General features: G+C 26.0%; 1 protein-coding gene across 4 annotated transcripts in view; it reads right to left on the reverse strand.

The window, feature by feature from the left end:
- LOC101240983 (BICD family-like cargo adapter 1) overlaps nucleotides 1-24,806 on the reverse strand; it is an 81,092-nt gene that overhangs the window by 20,930 nt on the left and 35,356 nt on the right. The window contains exons 2-9 of one of the 4 annotated variants that reach the window (XM_065807539.1): nucleotides 22,030-22,083; nucleotides 21,767-21,931; nucleotides 20,351-20,487; nucleotides 14,930-15,145; nucleotides 12,915-13,088; nucleotides 8,489-8,635; nucleotides 6,633-6,722; nucleotides 2,927-3,034 (exon numbers count right to left, since the gene is read on the reverse strand). In XM_065807539.1, the coding sequence (XP_065663611.1) occupies nucleotides 2,927-3,034; nucleotides 6,633-6,722; nucleotides 8,489-8,635; nucleotides 12,915-13,088; nucleotides 14,930-15,145; nucleotides 20,351-20,487; nucleotides 21,767-21,848 (954 nt within the window). In that variant the 5' untranslated portion in view covers nucleotides 21,849-21,931; nucleotides 22,030-22,083. Of the gene's footprint in view, nucleotides 1-2,926; nucleotides 3,035-6,632; nucleotides 6,723-8,488; nucleotides 8,636-12,914; nucleotides 13,089-14,929; nucleotides 15,146-20,350; nucleotides 20,488-21,766; nucleotides 21,979-22,029; nucleotides 22,354-24,806 lie in introns of those variants that run through there. The other 3 variants (XM_065807538.1, XM_065807537.1, XM_065807540.1) reach the window with 3 other exon arrangements.

Genomic DNA, 24,806 nt, shown 5'->3' on the forward strand with positions numbered 1-24,806 from the left:
GTCTTTTTAAAATTAGAGTCATGTGTCTCTAGTCATTTGTTCCAGTTTTCACTTAACAGAACTAATGTTACTAAACAATTTACAACAAAAACAAAATACTTTGTCTGATTTAAGTGAACAAACTAGCCAAGATCTGTTGATAATTCTCCATTAGGAGCTTTGCGATAAAAATGTACATAGTTAAATGATCGGTTTTAATCATCTTTTGGGTAAGCAGTAACAGAAAGATGTGTAGGTCCTTTTGTAACTATGTCTTAAATTAATACTGTGGACAAATATTCTGGCCAATTTGTTAAATTGTCATAGTGTATTTTCATTCACTTCAACAACCAAATATTGTTTAAAGGTTCAATTTCCAAATTCAATTCCACAATTGCATTAATTTCACTATATCCTTCATTAATGTTTTCATTTCTAATCATGTTCATTTCTCCTTCAATTTGTTTTTCACTTGAACTTTCTTTCTCGTTTTCATTTGGCTAATCATATTTGATTTCAATCTCTACAGCAGTTTGAAGAAAATTATGAAGAGTTTTCTGCTTTTTGAAAGCTTCTTCTTGTTTTGTTTCTCTTTTTAATTTATTTTGCCAACCAGACATTTCCTTTTTTGCGATTTATTTTATTTCTGGACAGTATAGATTTGTTGCTATTTTGAATCACCTTACAAAAAATACAAAATAATACATAAGGATAATAAAGGGTAACAGACTTCATCTTTTTTGCTTGGTTTTTTTTATTTATTTTTTATTTAGTTTTGGCAAGTTCTTTAATATTTCATGTCTTTATAATACCTTCTTATTTTTATCATAAAAAAATAACAATCATTTTTTTAAATTTAATTTATTTGAATTATCAAAAATATGCAAAAAGCAACTCATTACACAATCCATCATAATCTAAAACCACACTATCTGCATCAAAGTATGCAGCTACTAGCTAGATCTACTATTACTAACAAAAAATAACCAAAACAAAAAATGTAGGTGCAAACATGTCATTCACAACTGATATAAGAAATTTAAGGTGTGGATCTATTTCAGTAAAGCTTTAATGTCGGCCATCTTGTCCAGAAGTAAACATAAATTGTAAACTTTCGTCTGATTGATTAGCAGAAAACATTGAAAAAAAACTAATTGGGATTGGACAGGGGGCATAACTCAGTTTTTATAAAAATAGACTTTTGCATTTTTAGTTATAAATCTAGAAAGGTCTATATATTTTGTTTCTAAGCAAAATTTTAATTTTGCGCCTTTTTAATGCAGCACCTGTGTGTTTTGCACACTTTGCACACGCTACAAGCCCGCTCTGTATATATATATATATATATATATATATATATATATATATATATATATATATATATATATATATATTTATATATATATACATATATACACACATATATATATACATATACATATATATATATATATATATATATATATATATATATATATATATATATATATATATATATATATATATATATATACTTAGGTCTTATATATATATATACTTAGGTCGTAGAACTTCATCTGTAAAGATACAATGAGACAGGAAATAATTAAATATTTATATATCATTTTAAACTGTGTTTAAAATACAGCTGAGAATATTGAACGTGTGCGAGCCATTATTGAAGAAAACCCACATGCAACACATGATATAATTGAAGCCCTGACATCGATTAATCGTTTTTACAATCAACAAAATCATTCACAACGCACTTAAAAAAAGAAAACTAACATCACGTTGGATACCCCACGAGTTAACCGATCAAAATTGCAAGAATAGAGTTGAGGCATGTAATGAAAATTTAGCCCTTTTCAGATGAGTCGTGGTTTTATTTGAGACAAGTTGGACGCAAGTCGGCTAATGCTAGTTGGGTCGGTGAAGGTGAAAGTCCAAGAACTATAGTAAAATGTAAAAGGTTTCAGCCGAAAAACATGTTCTACATCTTCTTCAAAACAACAGGTGTTGTTCATTTGGGTTATGTTGAAAAGGGAGACACCATTACTAACGAATATTATATAAAAAATTGTTTGAAACCTCTTATATGCGAAATAAATAAGCAAAGACCTAAAACAGGCACTCAAAATTTCAAATTTCTCCAAGATGATGCTCGATCCCATGTGACTTAAACCGTCAGAAATTGTCTAAACCATGCTGGAATTACAATAATTTGCCACCCACCATACTCACCAGACTTAGCTCCATCCGATTATTGGCTATTTGACTTGATAAAAAAAAATCTTGATGACGATAATGACGTCGAAAGTCAAAAAACTTGCATAACGAAGCTACTTCAAAGTAAACACAAAGAAGAGTATAAAAAAACATTTGACAAAAAGCTTGAAAGGATGCAACTTTGTATAGATAACAATGGACATTATTTTGAACATTTGATAAAATTAAATTTAAAAAAACTCTTCTTTTTCTTTTTAATAGGGGAGTTCTATGAACTTTCCTAACGACCTAAGTACATATATATATATATATATATATATATATATATATATATATATATATATATATATATATATATATACATATATATATATATACATATATATATATATATATACATATACATATACCAATATTAAATATATATATATATATATATATATATATATATATATATATATACCAATATATATATATATATATATATATATATATATATATATATATATATACCAATATTAAATATATATATATACCAATATTAAATATATATATATACCAATATTATATATATATATACCAATATTATATATATATATACCAAAATTATATATATATATATATATATATATATATATATATATATATATATATATATATATATATATATATATATATATATATATACCAATAAAAAAATACTAAAAATAAAAAAATATTTATAAAATTTCAACATTACATTTTCAATCTCATTTTCTCTGTTCTTTTTTGGACTGCTTGTTTTATGAAAATCTGTATCAAATGACATTTCTTCAAATAAAGACACTCCTTGACTTGGTGCAGGTAACTATGAGAAAAACAAAAACAATTATTTTCATTTAGAAATTTTTAAAATTATATATTACGCTTCAACAAGGATATTTTCTTTATAATTTCTCAAGACACTTTAAAAATATATTTAAAAATGATAAATGTGAATTTCTTTAAGTAATTGACATTTATCATTTATAATATCAAATATCAAGTACTTTTTTATATACCAAAGTGCAAACATGCAAACATGAAACATAAAAAGTTTTTAGGTTTATGTTGCATAACTACATGAATTTTTGTAAATCTTGTTGAATAAATAAAAAAAATATAATAAACTACTTTGTACATCAAATTCAAAGCTTTTAAAATCATTTGACATGTAATTTACATAATATATCATGTCAAACCCAAAATTTATTATTTTTATTCCAGTAGATAGTGATGAGTATCAAAGATATTTTAAAGATGGCTGTGATAGAGAAGGGAAACAAGCATAAGAAGAAAATCAAAAGAAAAGATTGAAAGCAAATCAGATATTTTTCAATATCGACTTAATCCTCCAAAACTAATATGCTATCAAAATCATTAAAAGAATTTTACTGTGGCAAATTATTCACCAAATATTTTAAGATATTATGTCCAGTGTTTTTGATAAACGAATCAAAATACTAAAATATGTACTAATGCATCCCACTTTTTAAAAAATATAATTCAATTAAGGCGAGAACCTTATCAAAAACTTATAGCTTTTCGAAATCAATACATTTTCTTTTAATTTGACTATAAACTTTTGAAAGAATATCAAATACCTGACATTCTGTTCTCATCCTGATCAAAGATCTTTCACTGCATTCAGGTTCAGAGGGTCATCTAACAACTCTTCCTCACGTAGACTCCGGTTTTGTTGTCCATAAAAGGCACTGTATTAGGGTGTTCTTCAACCAGTTTTTGGACTACATCATTATAGACTTCTAATTTCTTGATGGGCCTCAGTAGTGTAAATGGAATAAATTTCCCATGACAAATGGTATGATACACCTTCATAAGTGACCAAAACTTGTTGGATCACTCTTTTGTGCCAGAAGTTCTGATATTGACTGAAGATGTAGTTTAAACAAGAATGAATGACCACTAGGGCTATGAATTTTTTTCAACCCCATGCTCCTGTAATGTAGTTTGATGAACTTTTACCTAAAAAGCACGAAATGAACTATTATTTGCATATCTTTTGAAAAAAGTTCACCCCACCATTGAAAAATTGATTTTGACATAAGTACTACTATGTAACCAAAGTGGGCACAAGACGAATTTTAAACGTCTAAATTATGTATTAATGCGTTTTAATACGTGTCTTAGACGTTATAAAAACGTCTTGTGCCCACTAGGAATACATAGTAGTACTTATGTCAAAATCGATTTTTCAATGGCGGGGTGAACTTTTTTTAAAAGATATGCAAATAATAGTTCATTTTGTGCTTTTAAGGTAAAAATTCAACAAATTACAGTACAGGAGCATGGGGTTGTCATAACCCTAATGACCACTTTAGTGTTTGTTGAAAACCTGTCACTTGACATCTTGGCAAACTTTAAAACTGAAGCCAGTTTCTCCATCATCATAAAATGCTTATTGGTTAGAATTATATCCTCTGAAAAAAAATTGTTTTTATTTTCTGATCTGAATAAGAGCTTTTTACATCCTCAAAATTGACTCCAACATCATGCAATTAGAGTTCTATCTAATGCAATGATCCTGACATGTTCATACAAAACTTCTACACTTTTGTTTAAACAGTTGGCTTAGGAAGATCTAAGTAGCTGTGCAACGAGTTTTTTTGATTAAAAGAACTCTTTCTGTGACATGATGCAGGCTGGTGTTTAGTACCATTTGAATTTTTATCTGATCCAACCTTTCAAAACTTTGTGAAGTATTTCAACTCAAGGGTGATAATTGAAGATCCAACTGCATTTAAGAGATTCTCACTCTTCTACAATCAAGTAAAAAGTGATGGAGGTCTTGAGTAAATTTAAACTTTCCAAAAAAAATAAGTTTCCAAAAGTATATTGAGCTGGGTTTAAATTGAAGTAAAATTATATAAAAGTTTTTAAAATTATCATCATTTAATAAAACATATTTTAGATTATATTGCATAGTAAATGACAATATTCAACAAAAAATGAAAACAAGAGCATTTTTACAAGATTTTTAAATTTTTTATTTCTTAATTTAATGATTGTTATATTAAAAAAAAAAGTTGCATCTTCAGCTATAGCCACATTTTTTGCAAATTGCCTGTAAGCAACTAAAATAAGGGGCAACCTCTTAGTTATTTCAGAAAGGATTTTGACATGATAACTGCTATTGAAAATTTTAGTTTTTGAACAGTATTTTTGTAACTATTTTTGTTTTTATTTAACATAATTATCTTTAGACATAATTCGATATTTATTGAAATCGTAACAAAATGACCAAAAATATTATAGTTAATTCTATTTATAATCAGCCAGCTGCTAGTTAAGAAAAAAATAAAATCTATCTTCAGTGTTATATTTAAATGTTAACTATATTTTTATATTTTTATATTTGAGAATTTTTGCAGTGTCTTTGTTCTAATATATCAACAAGGGGAGATAAATGATGAGGCAACTAACAATAAAAATCAAACTTTATATATATATATATATATATATATATATATATATATATATATCATAAATTTCTTGAAAAATTTGGTATTTTTTCAATTTCTATGGGATTTCTCAAAAAAAGTCATTATTTCCGACACTTATTGACACCACTCTGATTCTCACCAATTCATACACAGTGTTACAAAACGTAAGATGAACTTTTGAATTTCACAAGGACGTTTGGTTTTTGATTTTTTAAGTTTTATAACAACTATTATAAAACTTAAAAAATCAAATTATTAAGTTTTATAACAATTAAAAATACTTTTTATAGTTTAATAATGTTAACACTTGAACTTGTTAAACACTTGAAATGTTAACAATAGGATAAAATGAGTAAAAAAGCGGCATATTCTCTGAGTAAAAAAAAATGTTTATAATTGATTTAAGCTCTTCTAAGATGACTGAGAAAATACAATCCATAAATCTTACTCTGGACATCCAATATGTCAAACAACAAATGAAACGTTGAAGCAGTGAAGAAAATATTTTTGAAAAATCATCAATTCACTATTAGAAAAAATTCATCCAAGGACATCCAGCATGTCAACAACAAATGAAACCTTGAAGTAGTAAAAAAATATTTTTGAAAAATTATCAAACCACTATTAGAAAAGTTGCTGAGAACATTGGCATATTGGTTGGCTTGTACTATGCAAATTTATTAGATGTTATGGGCATGAGACAAATGTCAGAAAAGTTGCCGAGGATGATGACATATTGGTTGGTATATAAGTGGTACATAAAATATACAAGATATAACTTTTATATACAATTAAATTTTTATGTTAGTATTATAGATTTATATATTTATTAAGTCAAATTTATCTGTAATAAATATTAAAATATAATGGGATCTAGTAATAGAATGGTTAAGTACTTTTTATTTGATTGTATATAAGTATACCTGGTGAAAAGAGTACTTTTTATTGTATATAAGTACCTACCTGATGAAAAGAGTTACATAGTTGTAAACGATCTTTTAATTTCTCGTTTTTTTTTTGAATTTTTGACATATTGTTTTGATATACTTCAACCTAAAAGTTAAATTTTGTTACAACTTTTTATTGTATATATAAGTAAATATAAATATTAGCAAATATAAGTATTCAACCTAAAAGTCAAATTTTGTTACAACTTTTTATTGTATATATAAGTAAATGTAAATATTAGCAAATATAAGTATTCAACCTAAAAGTTCAATTTTGTTACAACTTTTTATTGTATATATAAGAAAATATAAATATTAGCAACTATAAGTATTAGCTATTAGTAAACAGCAAATATTTAAAAAAAATAATTTTAACTTTAGATATCATTATGGATATAATAATAAATGTTTATTTGAGCAATGTATAAATAAAAATTGAGAAGGTGGAAAATCAAACATATATAATTAAACCTGGTCAGCAAAGTTTACTATTGATTTTTATATACTTCATACATTTAAACAAAAAAAATAAAATAAAATACTTATTACAAACTAAAAAACTTTATAGTATATAGTTTTAAAAAGTATACGTTTTTTATGTTTCTTCAAAAAAAATATATGTTTTTTATGTTCCTCAAAAATTTACGTAATATACATTTGATTTCAGAATTTTTAAAAATACATTTGCTTTCAAAATCAAAGTACCTTTTGTAACACTTAGGTGTTTGATAGGTGGATAGATTATCTGTAACACTTAGATGGAAGGGTCATTTGTAATACTTATGTGTTTGATAGGTGGAAGGATCATTTGTAACACTTAGGTGTTTGATAGGTGGGAGGATCATTTGTAACACTTAGGTGTTTGATAGATGGAAGGATTGTTTGTAACACTTAAGTGTTTGATAGGTGGAGTAGAATCAAAAATGTACACATGAATGTGTAATCAAAAAAACTCAGGGTACTTGATATTATTTAATTATGTGATATTTACTGTTACTGTTATTTACCTTAAAAAGGTTGTTTTTAGTTATGTAAATATAATATATAATATTTATTACTTTTTACTGTTATTTACCTTAAAAACTAGACTAAAAGCTTGGCTAGCAAGTAGTGATCATTTATTTAAACTTCAAGGTAACACAATACATTCATATACTCATTGCATCCTCTGCTCATAGCAAACACTGCTTCTGATTCAGTTATTGTTGTTACTGTTGTTGTTGTTTGTAATTAGTAATTGCTTCTTCATTAAAAAAGATTTGCTGCATGTGATCCAGCCTCATAGCTGGATAAAATACAATAATGGATATGTGTTATACTAGAGCATATGTTACAAAACATAAAGTTTATCATTATGTTTCTAATACGATTTTCATTAAGAATTACCATTGGTTTTTATGTTATGCTTGTTTTTGTTGTTGCTGTTTTTGTTGTTGTTTGTAAGTAGTAATTGTTTCTTCATTAAAAAAGATTTGCAAATACTGTTGTTTTATAAATTGAAAAAATTTATGAGTTCGTTTTAATTTTTTTTTTTTTTAGTTTACTCAAGTAAAAAAATAATAAATAAAAAAAACAACAAATTTTTAGATTTTAACTTAAACTGTTTTTAAATTTAATTTAATTTTGAACTTTAAAACAACAAAATTTTATTGAAGTCAACAAGTTTAAAAATAACTGCTTTAAAAACAAAAAATTTTTACATTAAAATGTCTTTCATTATTTTTTATTTTTTATATTAATGGTGAATAAAAAACTAATAGTAAAAAAAAATATTTTAAATTTAAAAAACTGCTATCACTAAAAAGTTAAAACTCCCCAAAATATAAAATTATAAAATAAGTCTAAAACACTCAACTTAAATAAAAAAAATACCTGAAGTTTTAAAAAATGTATTTCCCTCTCAAGCCCTGCTAACTTTATCAATAAAGTCTCATGTTTAACAGACAAAGCATCTTTTTCGCGAATGCTTTCAAATAAACTAGATTCAAGGTAGTTTTTTTCTTCAAGTAAACTTTGGACCTTAAAAAGAATCAAAATAGTATATATATATATATATATATATATATATATATATATATATATATATATATATATATATATATATATATATATATATATATATATATATATATATATATATATATATATATATACAGTATTGGACAAAACATTTGCAACCAACACCGAACAATGGTAAAAAGTGTTCCTAATTTTACATGTCTTAAAAACGAAACAAACTATACTACCACAGCAAAGAGTTCAGGAGTCTGGAGTCATAGCATGCTATGACATGAGCAATCAGCTGACAGGTGACAGCACACAGGCAGAATTTCGTTGACAAGTGCCATTTTGCAGCGGACAAAACAAGTGCAACTTTTTTGTTTTTTTTTTCATTTTCTTAAGTCTGGTTCGTGTCAACGTCACGGAAGTTTTTTAATAATTAAAAGAAGTATCCAGAAGTTTCCAGAAGCATGCAGAAGCTTCCAGAAGTTTCCAGAAGAAGCATCTGGAAGCATCCAGTAGCATCCAGAAATATCCAGAAACATTCAGAAGTATCTAGACGCATCCAGAAGCTTCCAGAAGCATCAAAAAGAAGCATCTAGAATCTTCCAGAACAGGTTCACACAGGTTCATTTTACTATATAAGAGACATGTAAATCGACATGTAATTTAGTCAGTATATGGAAGTCAATCAGTCAGTATTATCAAGACAGTTTATCGAAGTGAGTTTTATCAAAGTGTTTTATCGAAGAACATCAATACAAGAAGTGAAATACAACAAGTGTTTCATTACATCAATACAGTCCACATCCAACCAAGACGTTGTGTTCCACAGAGCATTATTGTATCATCTCAAGGTAAATGTAACACGGTAAGCCTTGAGAAGCGTGATTATTTATTTTTATTATTTTTATAACTTCAAGTGCAAAAATGGCTGCCGACAGTCTTGGATTGGGACTATGAAAGAAAATTATTGGCGAATACGTAAGTGGAATGTCACAAAAAAGTATTTGTGATAAATATCTCGTGAAAAAATGGACCATATCAAGACTATGTTCCAAATATCGTTCTACGGGGAAGTTGGCAGCAGATAACAAAGGCGGAAGACCGCGTTCCACCACTTCTAGAGAGGATTCTATGATCGTCAGATCCGTCAAGAAGGATCCCTGGATATCATCAGTCGAGATACAAAAGCAATTAGAGCTGCCTGTATCGGACCGAACTATCAGACGACATGCTGTTGAAACTAGATTGTTTTCTCGACGCCCTGCAAAGAAACCGCTGATTTCACTAAAAAACCAGAAGAAAAGACTCCTGTTTGCTACATCTCATATTGACTGGAATGTGCAGAAATGGCGAACTGTCTTGTTCAGTGATTAATCGAAGTTCAACATCATTGGGAGCGATGGCATTTGCAGTGTACGTCGACCGGCCGGAAAACGTCTCAATTTACGTTACTGCCATAAGACCGTGAAGCATGGTGGAGGCAATGTAATGGTCTGGGGGTGTTTTTCTGCTAACGGTCTAGGTCCAATACATCGAAACGATGGAATAATGGACCGTTTCATGTATAAAAATATCCTGAAAGATATTATGTTACCTCATGCTGAATGGAATATGCCAATAAAATGGGTTTTTCAGCAAGACAACGATCCGAAACACACTGCAAGAGTAGTCAAGTAGTGGTTTCAAGACAACTACCTATCGGTGATGGATTGGCCGCCTCAATCTCCGGATCTCAACCCTATCGAGAACCTGTGGGAGATCATCAACCGCAGAATTAATCGTGAAGGTGTTCATAATAAGGATCAACTGTTTGAACAAATCCAAAATGCCTGGGCAGCCATTCCACAAAGTTTCATTGATCACCTGATCAAGTCTATGCCTCGAAGATGCAAGGCTTTGATCGACAACAAAGGATTTGCCACGAAATATTGATAGCGAAATACAGCTTGGTCAACATTTTGTCGAGTTGCACTTGTTTTGTCCAGAAGGAAATCAACTTTTTTGATATTATAAGATTCAACAATTCTTTTGATTAATTTATTAATTTTCGTGTACAAATAATGAACTTTGTGATGAATAAAACTTGAAGAACTTTGTCTCTAAACAGTTACATAGCTATTTCACTAAATTGAAAAAATGAAGCACTTTTATATAAAGAAACTAAATTAGCATTATTTGGTTGCACTCATTTTGTCCGATACTGTATATATATATATATATATATATATATATATATATATATATATATATATATATATATATATATATATATAAACACACACACACAATTACAAAGTTACTACATAGATTGGCAATCTGATGTCATACTGAGTTGCTGCTACATTGACTGCGGGTTATGTTTATTTTATTTAGTTAAAAAAAGTTTCAAAAAATCATTTTCTTCATTGCCATTTTCTTTTTCTAATAAAAGTGTTTAATTTCTAATAATATCTAAAAATATTCTTTAAATTTTTGTTTAATTTTCTATCTAATTTCTACAAGTATTGAGTTACTTAAAATTGAACCTTATTAAAACTTAAATTTATGTATGGCCCTAGTTGTTAACATTCTAGAATCAAGATTTCTACTTTAGTTTACTAAAAAACTCTATTATTTGCTATATTTATATTTATTGAAAATGTTCCATAATCAAATCTGAAATGCTTTTTATTTCAGATTTACAAAAATATGTTTGTAGATACTGTTAGAACCATCGTTCACAGTAATGACTATATATACACCTAATTCTAATTTTTTCTCTGAAGGTTATTTTTAGAAAATTAAGGAACATTTTACATATTTTAGACAATGTATGTTGTGTTTTCCTGTTTTTGTCAAATTTTAAAAATAAGGTGAATTTAATTATTGAGAAAATATTATGGGGAATGTGAATCTGCAAAGAAAATTAAAAAAAAAGATATCTTGCTGGGGGGAACCGGTAGTTTTGAATAGGAAAATTACTAAAATGAAAATGACAAATCAAAGGGAGGAATTAAAAACTAAAGAAATTTTTTTGTAACATTTTTTATTAACTTATTATGTTGAATTAAAAAAAAAAAGTCATAAAAACAAACACATAAAGGGAGATTAGAAGGTTATTTTAAGAAAAGATTTTAAAATCAACCTTTAATAAAACTCAAAGTGCTATTTTTTGATTTTTAAGCTATTTTAAGCTAATTATTGGGCTTTATTAAAATGCTGCTAACTAAGTATTGAAGTTATTAAAAATTCAATCAAAAGATATTTTTTTAAAGATATGTTTCTTTTTCCTAAATAGTTTTATCTTGATAATTTTTTGTAAACAAAATGGTGGATCTCTCTTTTTTTTTTTTAGCAGCATACGGTCATATTTACTGTCTAAAATGTGTAAAAAGGTGTCTACAAAATCTCACATTATGAGATCATTTTTATATTTTTTTTTTACCAAAAATAAATAGTTAAATTCAACATAATTATTGAGTTTATTAAAAATAAAACAAAAAAATATTTTAGTTAAAAAAACACCTTTTGCGTAGATAAAACCCCCCCCCCCCTCCCTTCAATAGAAATATTTTAGTAAAATAACCTTCACAAAAACTCACTTTATGTGGTCTTTTTTATGACTTTTTTGACCAAATATGAAATTTTGTTAAAATTCGAAATAATAATAAAAAGCAAAAAAAAAAAAAAAAAAAAAAGGATCAAAGTTAAGCACACACCTGATTCAAATACAACTAGAATGTTTTATTGACATGGCAAACAAAAGATTAAACCCTGTTAATAATGCACATGAAAGTTTAATTTAAAAAAAATCAGCTGTAATGTAAATAAAATCAAAAAAACATTCTATACTAACTAAAAAAAAAACTAGTTTAAATTCAAGTTTAAAAATCTAGCCCAGAATAATAGAATATATGAAGTTCTGATTTCTCTTTGTAAATAACTACTATTAATTGTATGTTAAAATGTTGTTTTTTTGAAAGTATTTACAAAAAACTAAAACACTTTTGATTGAAAACAGGAGAAGGCACAGTACCATATTTTAATAATATATTTAGTGGCATAAGGTGTGAAAAACTCTTTAATTTGAAAAAAAAAATTAATTTAATTAATACTAGTTGTAATTAAAGCAGATGACTCTCTTACATTAGCAATCATTTAGCTGCCTGAAAGGGGACTGTAGAAATAAGAAAATGTTGGCAACATAAAATGTTGGCATGATGTTAAAATCTCTTAAGTGATGAACCAATATACTTCTAAAAAGTGGTGGACATCATAAACATTTATGAAAATTACAATAAAAAAACATTACCTGTTCTTTTAATTTTTTAGTCTCATTGCAATCAAGTCTTTCAAGCAAGGAATCAACACTAATGCTAGTTACTGGTTCTGAATGTAGTTTTGACAGAAATTGATCTTTAGGTTCATCAAGTCTCTTTGACAAAGCTTTAACTTGGTTAGATAGCTCCTTGTTATAAGACTTCATCTAAACAATTTTCACTCTAGTTGAAAATTTATATTAAAAATTTTATGTTAAACTTTAAAATTTCTTTTATCTTATTTATAAGTTTTGTATGGCATTTTTTTTTTTTTTTTTTCATTAACTTTAAATTTTAAAAAGTATATGCATTTATAGATTTTTCACTAAATAAAAATATTGCAGAAACATTAAATGTTTTTTGTTTTTTTATAAAACTATTTTTCTTTAATATTACTTAACAAATCTCTTTAATCTTAACACCATTCCATAGAAAGTTTTTCACACAGAAATTAATAATTGCCTTCCACCTATTGGCTTATTTTTAATGGTACCACTACTTAACAGAACATTTGCACACTTTGTCAATTTATCAGTTACAGTATTATTAATATAGGCATTAGTAAGTGCATGGAAGCTTTTCAGTGAATCAAAAATGTCAACTGTAGATCTGGTTCAAATCCAGCTCAACACAGGTTTATCCAAATCTGGCATCATTAATCAAGTTGGCCTTAGTTATCAACCAAGAAGCAAAATCCCAAATTGTTAAACCAAACTTTGTTATGAAATTCAACAAATTTGAAAAATAAATGTTTTTCATCAATAGAGATTTTTTCGCAAAAACCTATATTGATGATTCCATTAACAAGAGTGAAAGCAAAACTAATTACCTTGTTGTTAATTGCATCAGCTAAGTAAGTCTGAAGTATAATAAAATCTGAAGAGGCCCTCCTTTAATAGTAAGTATTTTCTGATCACTTGTTCAAGCTTGGATTTAATGGAGGTGGTGGTTTTTTTAAAAATTTGTTTTGGTATTTTAGATATGACCACTGTTACTGTTATTTTTTATTGCAATTAAATAAAAAATTTTCAAAAAATGATTGATATACTAAAAGAACATTTTTTTTCTTCCAAAAATAAGTAATAAAGTTAAGAAATAAAACCTGGTTGTTATATCAAAAAAATATCCATAGAACTACAACAACATCAAATTTGGTTTTTGATATAAGCTTTGAATGTTGCCATTTCTTGCAACATAAAGTTGGTCAACATTCTATGTGGACTTCAGTCTCGTGCCAGCATGCATCCTTGAACATGGTGGGACATTTACTTAATCTCTCAAGCTATGAATCCCCTCAAACAATTGCCACCCTCTTAGAATCTTTTCAAGCTTCCAATGCTTCTGGAAGTGATGTTAAACAGACAAAAAAATTTGTAAACATGCTCCATGAGCTTATTGTTTCTGGATTATTCAGTGCACCAATTTAAACAAAAAATTCATCTTTAACAAATAAAATAATAAAATAATTTAACTAATAACATTATTAAATACTTTTTATAAGTCCACTTGTATTGAAAATTCTGAGCACCTATTGGATACCACACAATCCACTAACTATATTAATTTGTTGTTTAAAACAACTTTTCTCAAATAACTCTTGCAAATATAAACTTTAATAGTTATTATTTTAATAAGTAAAATGCACTACACTTAACACTTTATAGAAAGGCCTGAGATTGCTAAATAATGTGGATCTTCTCTAGTAAATGACAAAACAGGAATATAACCTTTTTGGCCTTCCAAATTTTTGGTTTTATTGATACATTTCGGCTGTTGCAATAAAAAGAAAGACTAAAATTTTTTTTCTAAGTGAGAATATTTGTGAATAAGAATTAAAAATTAGACAAACGTTTTAAAACTATTACCCCAAATTTATAAGTTATATATATATATATATATATATATATATATATATATATATATATATATATATATATATAATATATATATATATATATTACATTATCTTCTTTTTTTAAATATGAAAAAATATTTTAAAAATATGAACCTCTTCCAATTCGCTGATTAATGATGAATTTTGTACAGCAAGGTCTTCAAACGAAGATTGATTTGAGCGTTCAAACATTAAAGAAGATTTTTGTACCTTATGAAGTTGTCCGCTGAGATTATTGAACTCATTTTGTAGTTCCTGCATTCGAGATTCGTAATTGAGATCTCGATCTGTAAGTTCTTTTTTGAGATAATGTTTTTCTTGTTCAAGTTCCTGTTTGAAAAAATCATTGTGTAAAGAAAGATTTCAAAAGTTTAAACTTCAATCTTGAAAATATGAACTCTAATTTATAAAAAAAATGCTAACAAAAAATAAATTTTAAAAACAAATGCAACTTATAGGAACAAAGACAAACTGTTTTCCTTTCTTTCTAAAGAACATCCTTTCTAAAGAATATCCTTTCTAAAGAACATCCTTTCTAAAGAACATCTTTTCTAACGAACATTCTTTCTAAAGAACATCCATTCTAAAGAACATCCTTTAAAATACGATTATCATTATTTAAACAGCCAGTATTTTCAATAGTGTGAGTTATTTAAATTGTCTTAAAATATAAAAATTTTATATATTAAAAAATGTTTATTACCAATGGTTAGAAGTCATTTGTTATTTAAATGTATTTTTGGTATGTATTAGCGATAAATCTTAACTTTCAAGTTACAAAAAAAAAAAAAAGATTTTTAATTAAAAATCCATTTATTCTAAGTTTATGCAAATATTTGGTTGCATTTTTACATAGAGTTTTTTTTATCAAAATTTATGAAAGTTATGGAACCAAGAACAGTTTTTTCTCAAAGCAAATTTTAAATATTCTTCATTGTTTAAATGATAAAATCATTTTTAAAAAAGCAACAAAACTTTTAGGTAAACTTGCAAAGTTTTAACTAAGAATCTTTATTCAAAACTTTAGATGTAAAAATATGAGATTTAATATCAACACACATACTTCAATATTTCTACTTCAATATTTATCTGTTAAAGATAGACAAAAAAGAGATTGAAAATTGACTCTATACACTTTGTTGATGGAGTTCCTTCAACTGCAAATTCTATATCAACTTTATATCTTAGATATGAACTAGAAGCTAAAAAATTTAGAAGAAACTTATTCAAATAACCTATACCTTTAGAAAAACAGAAACTTGACTAAACTGCTGCTACTAATTCTTTGACTTATATGACATTTGGTTCAAATCAACAACCTAAATGTGAAGCAGTTATTTCAACAGATTTAGATAATAGTATCATTTCACCATTAACAAATGTATTTTTTTTTTTACCAGTATTTAATCATTCATATTTTTCTATACAATCAAGTAAAGTTTGCAATGTATGTGTTGACAAGAGCAACTTAATTTAATCGCTTGTCAGTTAAGTAAACCCAATAAAATTAACATGCCTGAAATAACTTCTGCGGTAATGAGTTAGGGATGAGGACTACCTCTACGGTAGCGGGGTGGGAATGGGGACATAATTAATAAATGGGGTGGGGATGGGGATGGGGACAAAAACCCGTCCCCATGTCATTCTCTAATATTTCTATGTTCTTTTATATATTAATGACTTATTTCTTATTTGTTTATCAATGAGGTTAGATGTAGAAATTGTTAGATTTAGAAATGGTAAAGTTATAAAAAATTTTTCGAATATAAAAAGTATCTGTGAGTCTGTGAGAAACAAATCTGTGAGTATGAATTTTTTCAAAATTTCAAATTTCAAAATAAGAATTTTTTACTTTCTTGGTATGTATATCTAAAATCTAAGGGCATATCTAAAAAAAAAGGGACAGCAAATGTGGAAGCAAAAGAATTTTATAAATAGAATAAAGGTTGATTGATTATTACAAGATTATTACAAGAATAGTTAATGTTACAAAGCTCAGTGTATTAATAAAATAATAAGAAATGAAAAATTTTTTGCAAGGGTGAAACTACAGTGAAGCAATTGACTGCAAGCATACTTTTTAGTTATAAAGAACCGGCAATTTTAAAGATTGTTCCAAGTAGCACAAACTCAAGATACACCACTAATTTTTGTAATAAAGAAATGCTTTTATTTCCTATTAATAACAAGTGTTTTTGCAACCTGCTTCAATAAAATAACTCAAGTCTGGATCTAATAGGATATTAATTAAAAACTCATTTTGAAGAAAAATAACCTTTTTTCACTGACTGATACTAATGATTTTGAGGGGGTCTAACTTTTTGTGATAAGGAGGAGTCAAAAATTGTATTATGTTAATATAGGTTATAGTCCATAAATTAAGACTATAATCACAATAACAAAAAAGTATCATTAATCTACAAAAAGGAAATTTGTTAATTGTGAAAATATAAACCCATGAAGCATTACTTAACATTTTATTTAAACTTCTTTTCAAGCAAAATCATAAAATTTTTTAGTGCAATTGTTTATACATTTAAGCTGCGCTATTACAATAGTTACGTTATTATATTTTCATTCTCTAAAATTATGCCAATAATTAATAAATTTAAAATAAGTAAATTATGGCTGATATATACTTATAAAACTTTAAGGTTCGAAAAATCACTGGAGAGGTAGAAATAGAAACAGCAACTTAAGTCAACAATTTGAACTTGAGACACCTAATGACAGAAATTATATATAAAGAAATTATATATAAAAGTTAACTGCACTACTACAGGTTATACAAATAGGTTAAACAAATGGAAAAAAAGAAGTTTGTATATACTACAATATAGATTTTATCCACATATATATATTCACATTACAAATTAAAATATAACAAAAATTAAAATTTTCAGAAATTTGCAGTAGCTTGCAATTTGCAATGTAGCTTTAATTATATTTTTAACCCATAATTTAAGACAAAAGTAAATAAAATCAAGAGTTTAAAAATCTGCTAAAAACACAAATGTATGCTTTTAGAATGTTTTTTGAAAAGATAGTCAGTCATTTAAATAGTAAATCTTTAGATTTACTATTTAAATGACTGATTTTAAATAGTATTCTTTATAATACTTAATAAATTAATTTTGTAAGGGTATTTCACCTCTATACAAGCTTTAGGACAGCAATTACATGACATTATTCAGTCTGGACTTGCTCCAATGTTCATTTAAAGTAAAGTTTTTATGCTGTCCTTTCATTTAATTTTTGCATAAAATGCATTCACTGCTTCAATTTCTGTGGCTTACAACCATATTTCAAGAGTGGAATATTGGGGATATAACAACATTGGCCAAAATAGCAACCCTTTTTACACAGATCAGGTATCTGTATAATTTCAGTTTCAAATGATATTCTTTTTTTAAAATCTGCCTTAACTTCTACAGCCATTTTAGGAAGAACATTGTTATCTATTGAAGCAAATACACAAGCCACCAACTCTTCTTTTTTACTCTTTAATTCTCTTATCTTCAGATAATTTTAACTTTTATCTTCAAAGTCATATCATATTCCATGATTAATTTTATAGTAAATATTTTTTTACCACATATAGTTAGATGTTTATACTTCGTTTTCTCAAGTTAAAATTGTCTTTTTACCCCTCTTGTTAGAGTCCAGACCTCTTACAAAATGATGCATTTCAAAATCCCTCAATCGATGTATGCTTCAAGTAAAAACCGTTAAAATAGTTAGGAAACTAATTACATTTTATTGTTTTTTAAAAAACCACAAAAACACGACTTTATAGACTCAAATTTTTTTTGGTTTTTCATAAACTTTTTTGAACATTTTTTTTGTTATCAATATTTAATTTTATTTGCTTTATTTAACTGTTTTTTCGTTTTTATTTTATTTACTGATTTATTTAGGGATTAGCACAGCGGAATGTACATACATCGACTAACATAAATATGTAGGTAAACATTCAGACTTGGTAGAACATGCAGTGAGTGTACTTATATCAACTGAATAAAATAGATAGACCATGCATTGAGTTTACATAAATCAAGTGACCTAAATAGGTAGAACATATAGAGTGCATATACATCTATCAACTTTTTCCGGTCTTTTGTACTAAATTTTTTTTTTAAATACTTACTTTAAAAAAAAGTTGACACTTGATAGTAAAAATTATATATATATATATATATATAAAAGTAAAAATTATATATATATATATATATATATATATATATATATATATATATTATATATATATATATATATATATATATATACACACACACACATCAGTGCTTGAATTAAGCAAATCGCTTTTTCTTTTAAAAAATGTCATTTTTTTCTCTTAACTTAGCATTTTTTTGATCATTCTTTAAAATACAGAATGTTTTTGTCTGAGGTTTAATTTAACTTTTAAATAGAAGTATGATCATTTGCTCTCTTGTAGAGAAATTTTATTCAGCATAAAGCACTTTTGAACTTTAATTACTTTAAATCTCTGCTTACAATTTCCTTCAGTTTTAAAGTTAAATTTAGAGTGATTTACTTAATAAACTAAATTAAACTAAATCAAAACAACCAGCCAGAATTCATTTAAAAAAAAATCAATTTGAACAAGACAAAATGTTTAAACAAGAAAACCTTAGTCTTCTTGAACTCTCTTGTTCAAATAATCTTGAATTTGAAACTTTAATTTTGAAAAATTTAAAAGAATTTTGCAAGTTTTTAATGCTCCCTTGCAATAACTATAGTGCAAGAAAGTAAGAAAATTTTAATTAAATTGTAAACATCTTATTAAAGATGTTACATTTAGTTATATACTTTTAGCTAAAAACATCTTATTAAAGATGTTACATTTAGTTATATACTTTTTGTAAAGGCATAAAACTTTTTTTTTTAAATAGTTTAAAAAGTAGAAACATTGCATTGCAAAGATGAAACAAGTAAAATAAAAAATGAATTATAAAAAAAAAAATATTTTCTAATTCTGTTAAAAACATTTTTTTCCACTTAAAAAAAAAAATTGAAATTAAAGATATATATATATATATATATATATATATATATATATATATATATATATATATATATATATATATTATATATATATATATATATATATATATATATATAGATATGTACATACACAAAAGATTCAATTTTGTATTAACCCATCCCCTTACTGAAAAGCAGAATGTGGAGGTGATTTCAAATAAAATTTTTGCAATTAGATTTTTTTTAAGAAGACAGAGGGCATTTAAAATAAATTTTTTGCATTTGATTTTCTTTAGTATTAACTTGGGTCCTGTACATATATGTGATATACATAAGCTTTAAATGCTAAAACTTAATACATGATGAATAAAACATATTACTATAATTAATTACAAATTCAAACATAAAAATAACTTTACCTAAACTATGTAAATATTTTTTATAAATTAGTTTTATATAATATAATTAAGCATTGACTATTACTATAAACTATAAAAAGCAAAATCAAACATAAATATAACTAACCCTTACCTCAATTTTATGTAAATATTCTTTCTGTAACCTTTGATAATAATTAGTAATTTGCTTGTTTTTTTCTAGCAGCACTTTCCCTGCCTCTGCAGCCAAAAGTAAATAATGATCTTTTTCAGCAATTTGTTGGTAAACGTCTTCATTTATAAATAAATATAACACAATTGTTTTCATTTTTACAAACTATTAATACATTAATTAAACTAATGTTTAAAATAAAAATGAACTAGGAATATATTTTAGTAGTATAATTATATACTACTTATTTATAGTATATTTTGATCAATACAAAATTGATATAGATAAAATATAATAAGCATATATAAATATCATAAGATAATAAATATAAAAAACATATATATTAATATCATAAAATAATTATGACATTATTCAAATCACTACAAAATATAAATTATTATATCATTATATAAAATTATTATCTAGTGGTTATTGAACTAAAGTTAAATAATGATAATTTAAATGCTAGTTTTTTTATCTACCAAAATAAATAACTAGATAGTTTCTTTATGTCAAGTCATTTCATGATTCCCACTTTTTTTAATTCTTATCTTTAACTAATTGCAGTTTTACTTGCCAAAAAAAAATAAAATAAAATAAGAAAAAAAATTTCTCAACTTATATAGTACATACAACTTTTCAAAAAATTTATTGCGTTGGTAGATTTTATTTGATTAGCTGGTAGATTTTATGATTAGTTGCCATGATTAAAAAAATACAGACAATAAGCAAGACAAAACACAAATATTAGTTTGTGCTATGCTTAGTTTAAGTATTTTCATTTCTACCTTGTTTTTGCTATTAAATGTCCACATTTTTAATCAAGATAATTATCTAATACCAACCCCTACAAAGTATCGAGGAAAATAGTTTGATTTAACTAATATATTTACTTAACTTTTCTTGTTGCTTATTTTTGATTTTCCATGCAAATTTATAATAAATTGTATTTTTATAAGTTTATTAGAATATTTACTTTAAAATAAATTCAAAATTTCAAATAAATTGTTACTTAATGAATTTTCAGTTCATAGGATAATTTTATTTTCATATATAATTTTATTTATAGTCAAACAAAACTTATACTGAAGTTACAATAAATTATTGTAACTTCAGTATAAGTTTTGTTTGACTATAAATAAAATTATATATGAATTTATAATAAATTTTTTTTTATATATATATTTTACAAATCGATATAACAACATGAAATAAAAAAAACCACCAAAATTTATTAATCAGATGACACATTATTGAAGAATGTGTCATCTGATTAATAAATTTTGGTGGTTTTTTTTATTTCATGTTGTTATATCGATTTGTAAAATATATATAAAAAAAAACACAAGAAAAAACAACCTTATTACAGTTATTTGTATTGTGAAAAAACATACATACCTCTTTCAATACACGTGTTTTGATTATATTTATCAGAAGATTTCACACTAATATTATCAGTTTCCTCTTCATCCGTTATCATGACAGTTCTTTTCGTAATTTGCTCAATAATACATTTAAAAGATAACTAGTTGCACTCTAACTTTAACTTTGGTCAATTCTTTTCTTTGCGAAAATATAATAACAAAGTTATTAATTATTGCTTAAGTATTGCTTTTCAGTTACGTCACTAATGAATATTCTATTTTTAAACAAAAATATACCAAAAACTTTATCTTCGATCGAGTTTTTTTCTTGCTTTCTCAAACCCAAGTAATCTATTAAGTAATAAGTCTAAATAAGTAGTTAGAGTAAATCTAATGTACTATACAATAAGTAAATTAGAAATACTATATAATAAGAATATATAATATAATGTATGCCTCAAATAATAATTTATTATAAAATTGCGTAGGAGAAAAAAATGTAACGACTCAGCCTAATTTGGCAATTAAATTTCATTTTATTCTTTTAATATCCTTTTTCTAGACTCATTAAAAAACTTTTCAAGAGATTGAAGACAGATTTGCATTTCCAACGATCATATCCTAATAATATAAGCAAATATAATACATATTATTACGAATATATAAATTTCGAAGAATTAAGTTTTTTTTTTAAATTATTTAATTGGTTATTTAGGTGCTCTAAAGAAGAAAAAATGGTCTTATCTTTTATTTCAGAAAATAGATAAAATATGAATAAAAATAGCGTATAAAATTTAAAGTAATATTAGTTTAGTTTAGATTCCATTAGTTTAATAAAGTCTAATAAAAATATTTTAGCTTAACGTCTGACGACTAATGAAACATTAGTCGTCTGACTAACGTTTTTTAACCTATTATGATACAAAACGTATTGTAATAAAATAACGTTTTACAGTCTATTACAATACAAAAAAAGGCAACGTTTTTTTTTTTAATGTAATGTTGAGGCAATATTAACAACATGTCGTAAAATTGAAAAAAATTTCCGAGCCTGACGACTTACAAAATGATAGCGTAGTACTCAACGCCGTTAATGCATGTACTGGAAAATACACGAATTTTGCGTTTTTATAAAAAGGTTATGTTTCACTGAATTTTTTTAGCCCGAATAATTTTTTTATTATTATTATTTTTTTCTCTCCTAGCGCTTTAGTTTGTCTAAAATCAAACATAGTTAAATTTTTTTTAAACTACTTAAGTTTAGATATAAAATTTTGCTTTATAGTTGATGAACCATATTTTGGTATAAAATGGTGCTGCACTCAATGAAGATAAAAAATTAAATAGAGAAAACAACTTTTTCAAACAAGTTTTAAGTTATACTTTTAATTTCTAACCAGTCATATGTCTGCAAACATATTAAAGGTCGAAAAAAATTAGTCATTTCAAGTTTAAAATCTGTTTTTTCCATTTTGTATGAAAGTTTTTTATAATATGAGTGTGAAGAACACACAAATTGACATACGACTAGTTAGACTTTTAAAGTTAAACCTTTTAAGGTTTATTTAAAAGTCTAAGCTCAAAATTTAAAGATTACTGTGATGTGAACCACCCCTATTTTATAATACCATAAAACTATTTAACTAAAATTCCGGTCTTTAAATTACCATAGATCAGTATATAAATTTTATTTGAATATATATATCTTTTTTATTTTTTTTGTTGAAAGTGTGTATACATATTTTCTTACTCCATCGCAAAAGATATGTTGAGTTTTAAACAATATATATAGATATTGCTTAAACTTTACATATCTTTTAAAACTCAACATATATTGTTTATAAACAAATGTTGCAACAAAACAAGACAAAAAAGTTTGAGAACTTGCATTAACGGCGTTGAGTACCAAACAATTATTTGGTAATGTTTCTATTCCTAATTGTAGCTAAACGTCAAGGTAACATAAGCTACAAGTTACAGCATTTACGCAAAAGGGTGAAAGCTTTGACAACATTATATTCTTTCAGAATTGAAAAGCGTTTTTCTAAAAGACGCTTAGTCACTTTTTAATTGTTTTGATAAAAAATATATAATAATAATTTATAAGAAGTATTTTTTGGATATACTTTTATCATCGTAAATATAAAGATGATGAACAAATTTTTTTATTCATACTAACATAGTTAAATTTGCACCTTTTTCAATAAAGAATCGGAAGGTTAGAAAAACTCAATTTTTTGAAAAAATGCTACCTTGTGGGGAGTTCGTAAAGGTTTCCCAGAGACACTAATGAATCACTGTTTTTTAAAACTTATATTATTGTATTATTATCTGACTGCGAATAATTATTTACAACACTAACTCCTTTATATATATTTTTTCAACCGCAGCAGTACCCTTAAATAAATCTTAATTGCATTTCTCGAATTCCCGTAACCGCCAAAAGACCACATCAGTTATTGTTATTTAATGCACCCGCTAATTGTCTTCTTGCATCTCGGAAGACGTCATTCACGACACACTCCCCCGATTAAAGCTGAGACTTCGGCTTTAATCAACTTCCATCTCGTCTACCAAGATGCAATTGATCATCTGTCTTGCATCCGATTTTGCTCGTTTCGTTGCCATTTTCAAGGTATCCTCGTTAGCCTGGCTTTCCACGTTCTCTTCCAATTCGATTTTCCCTGCCTCACAATCCATATCCAGGTCACACACCAACTGAATTGGTTGTTCAATCACATAACCGTTTCCTAATCGGATTTTAAAACCACGTGTAACTCCGTCCTTCCCTTTAATTTCGCTTTCAATTTGTCCAATATTTAGAAGTGCCTTGTCTTTCACATCATCTTTAATGAGCACTATGCTTCCGACGCCTGGCAATTTTACATTGCTTTTCTTTTTCCTTGCTTGTTGTTGTTCTTTCATCGCGTGTACGTATTCGTTCATACATCTTTTTCTGAAGTGATCCTTACAATTTTTCACAAACTTAACTCTCCTTATTGCCCAATCCCCTTTTGTTATTAAATCAGTATCTTCTTCAAGCAAGATCGCAGGTTCATGTTGTTTATAGAGCA

This window comes from Hydra vulgaris, chromosome 10 (assembly GCF_038396675.1).
Source record: "Hydra vulgaris chromosome 10, alternate assembly HydraT2T_AEP".
Lineage (NCBI taxonomy): Eukaryota > Metazoa > Cnidaria > Hydrozoa > Anthoathecata > Hydridae > Hydra > Hydra vulgaris.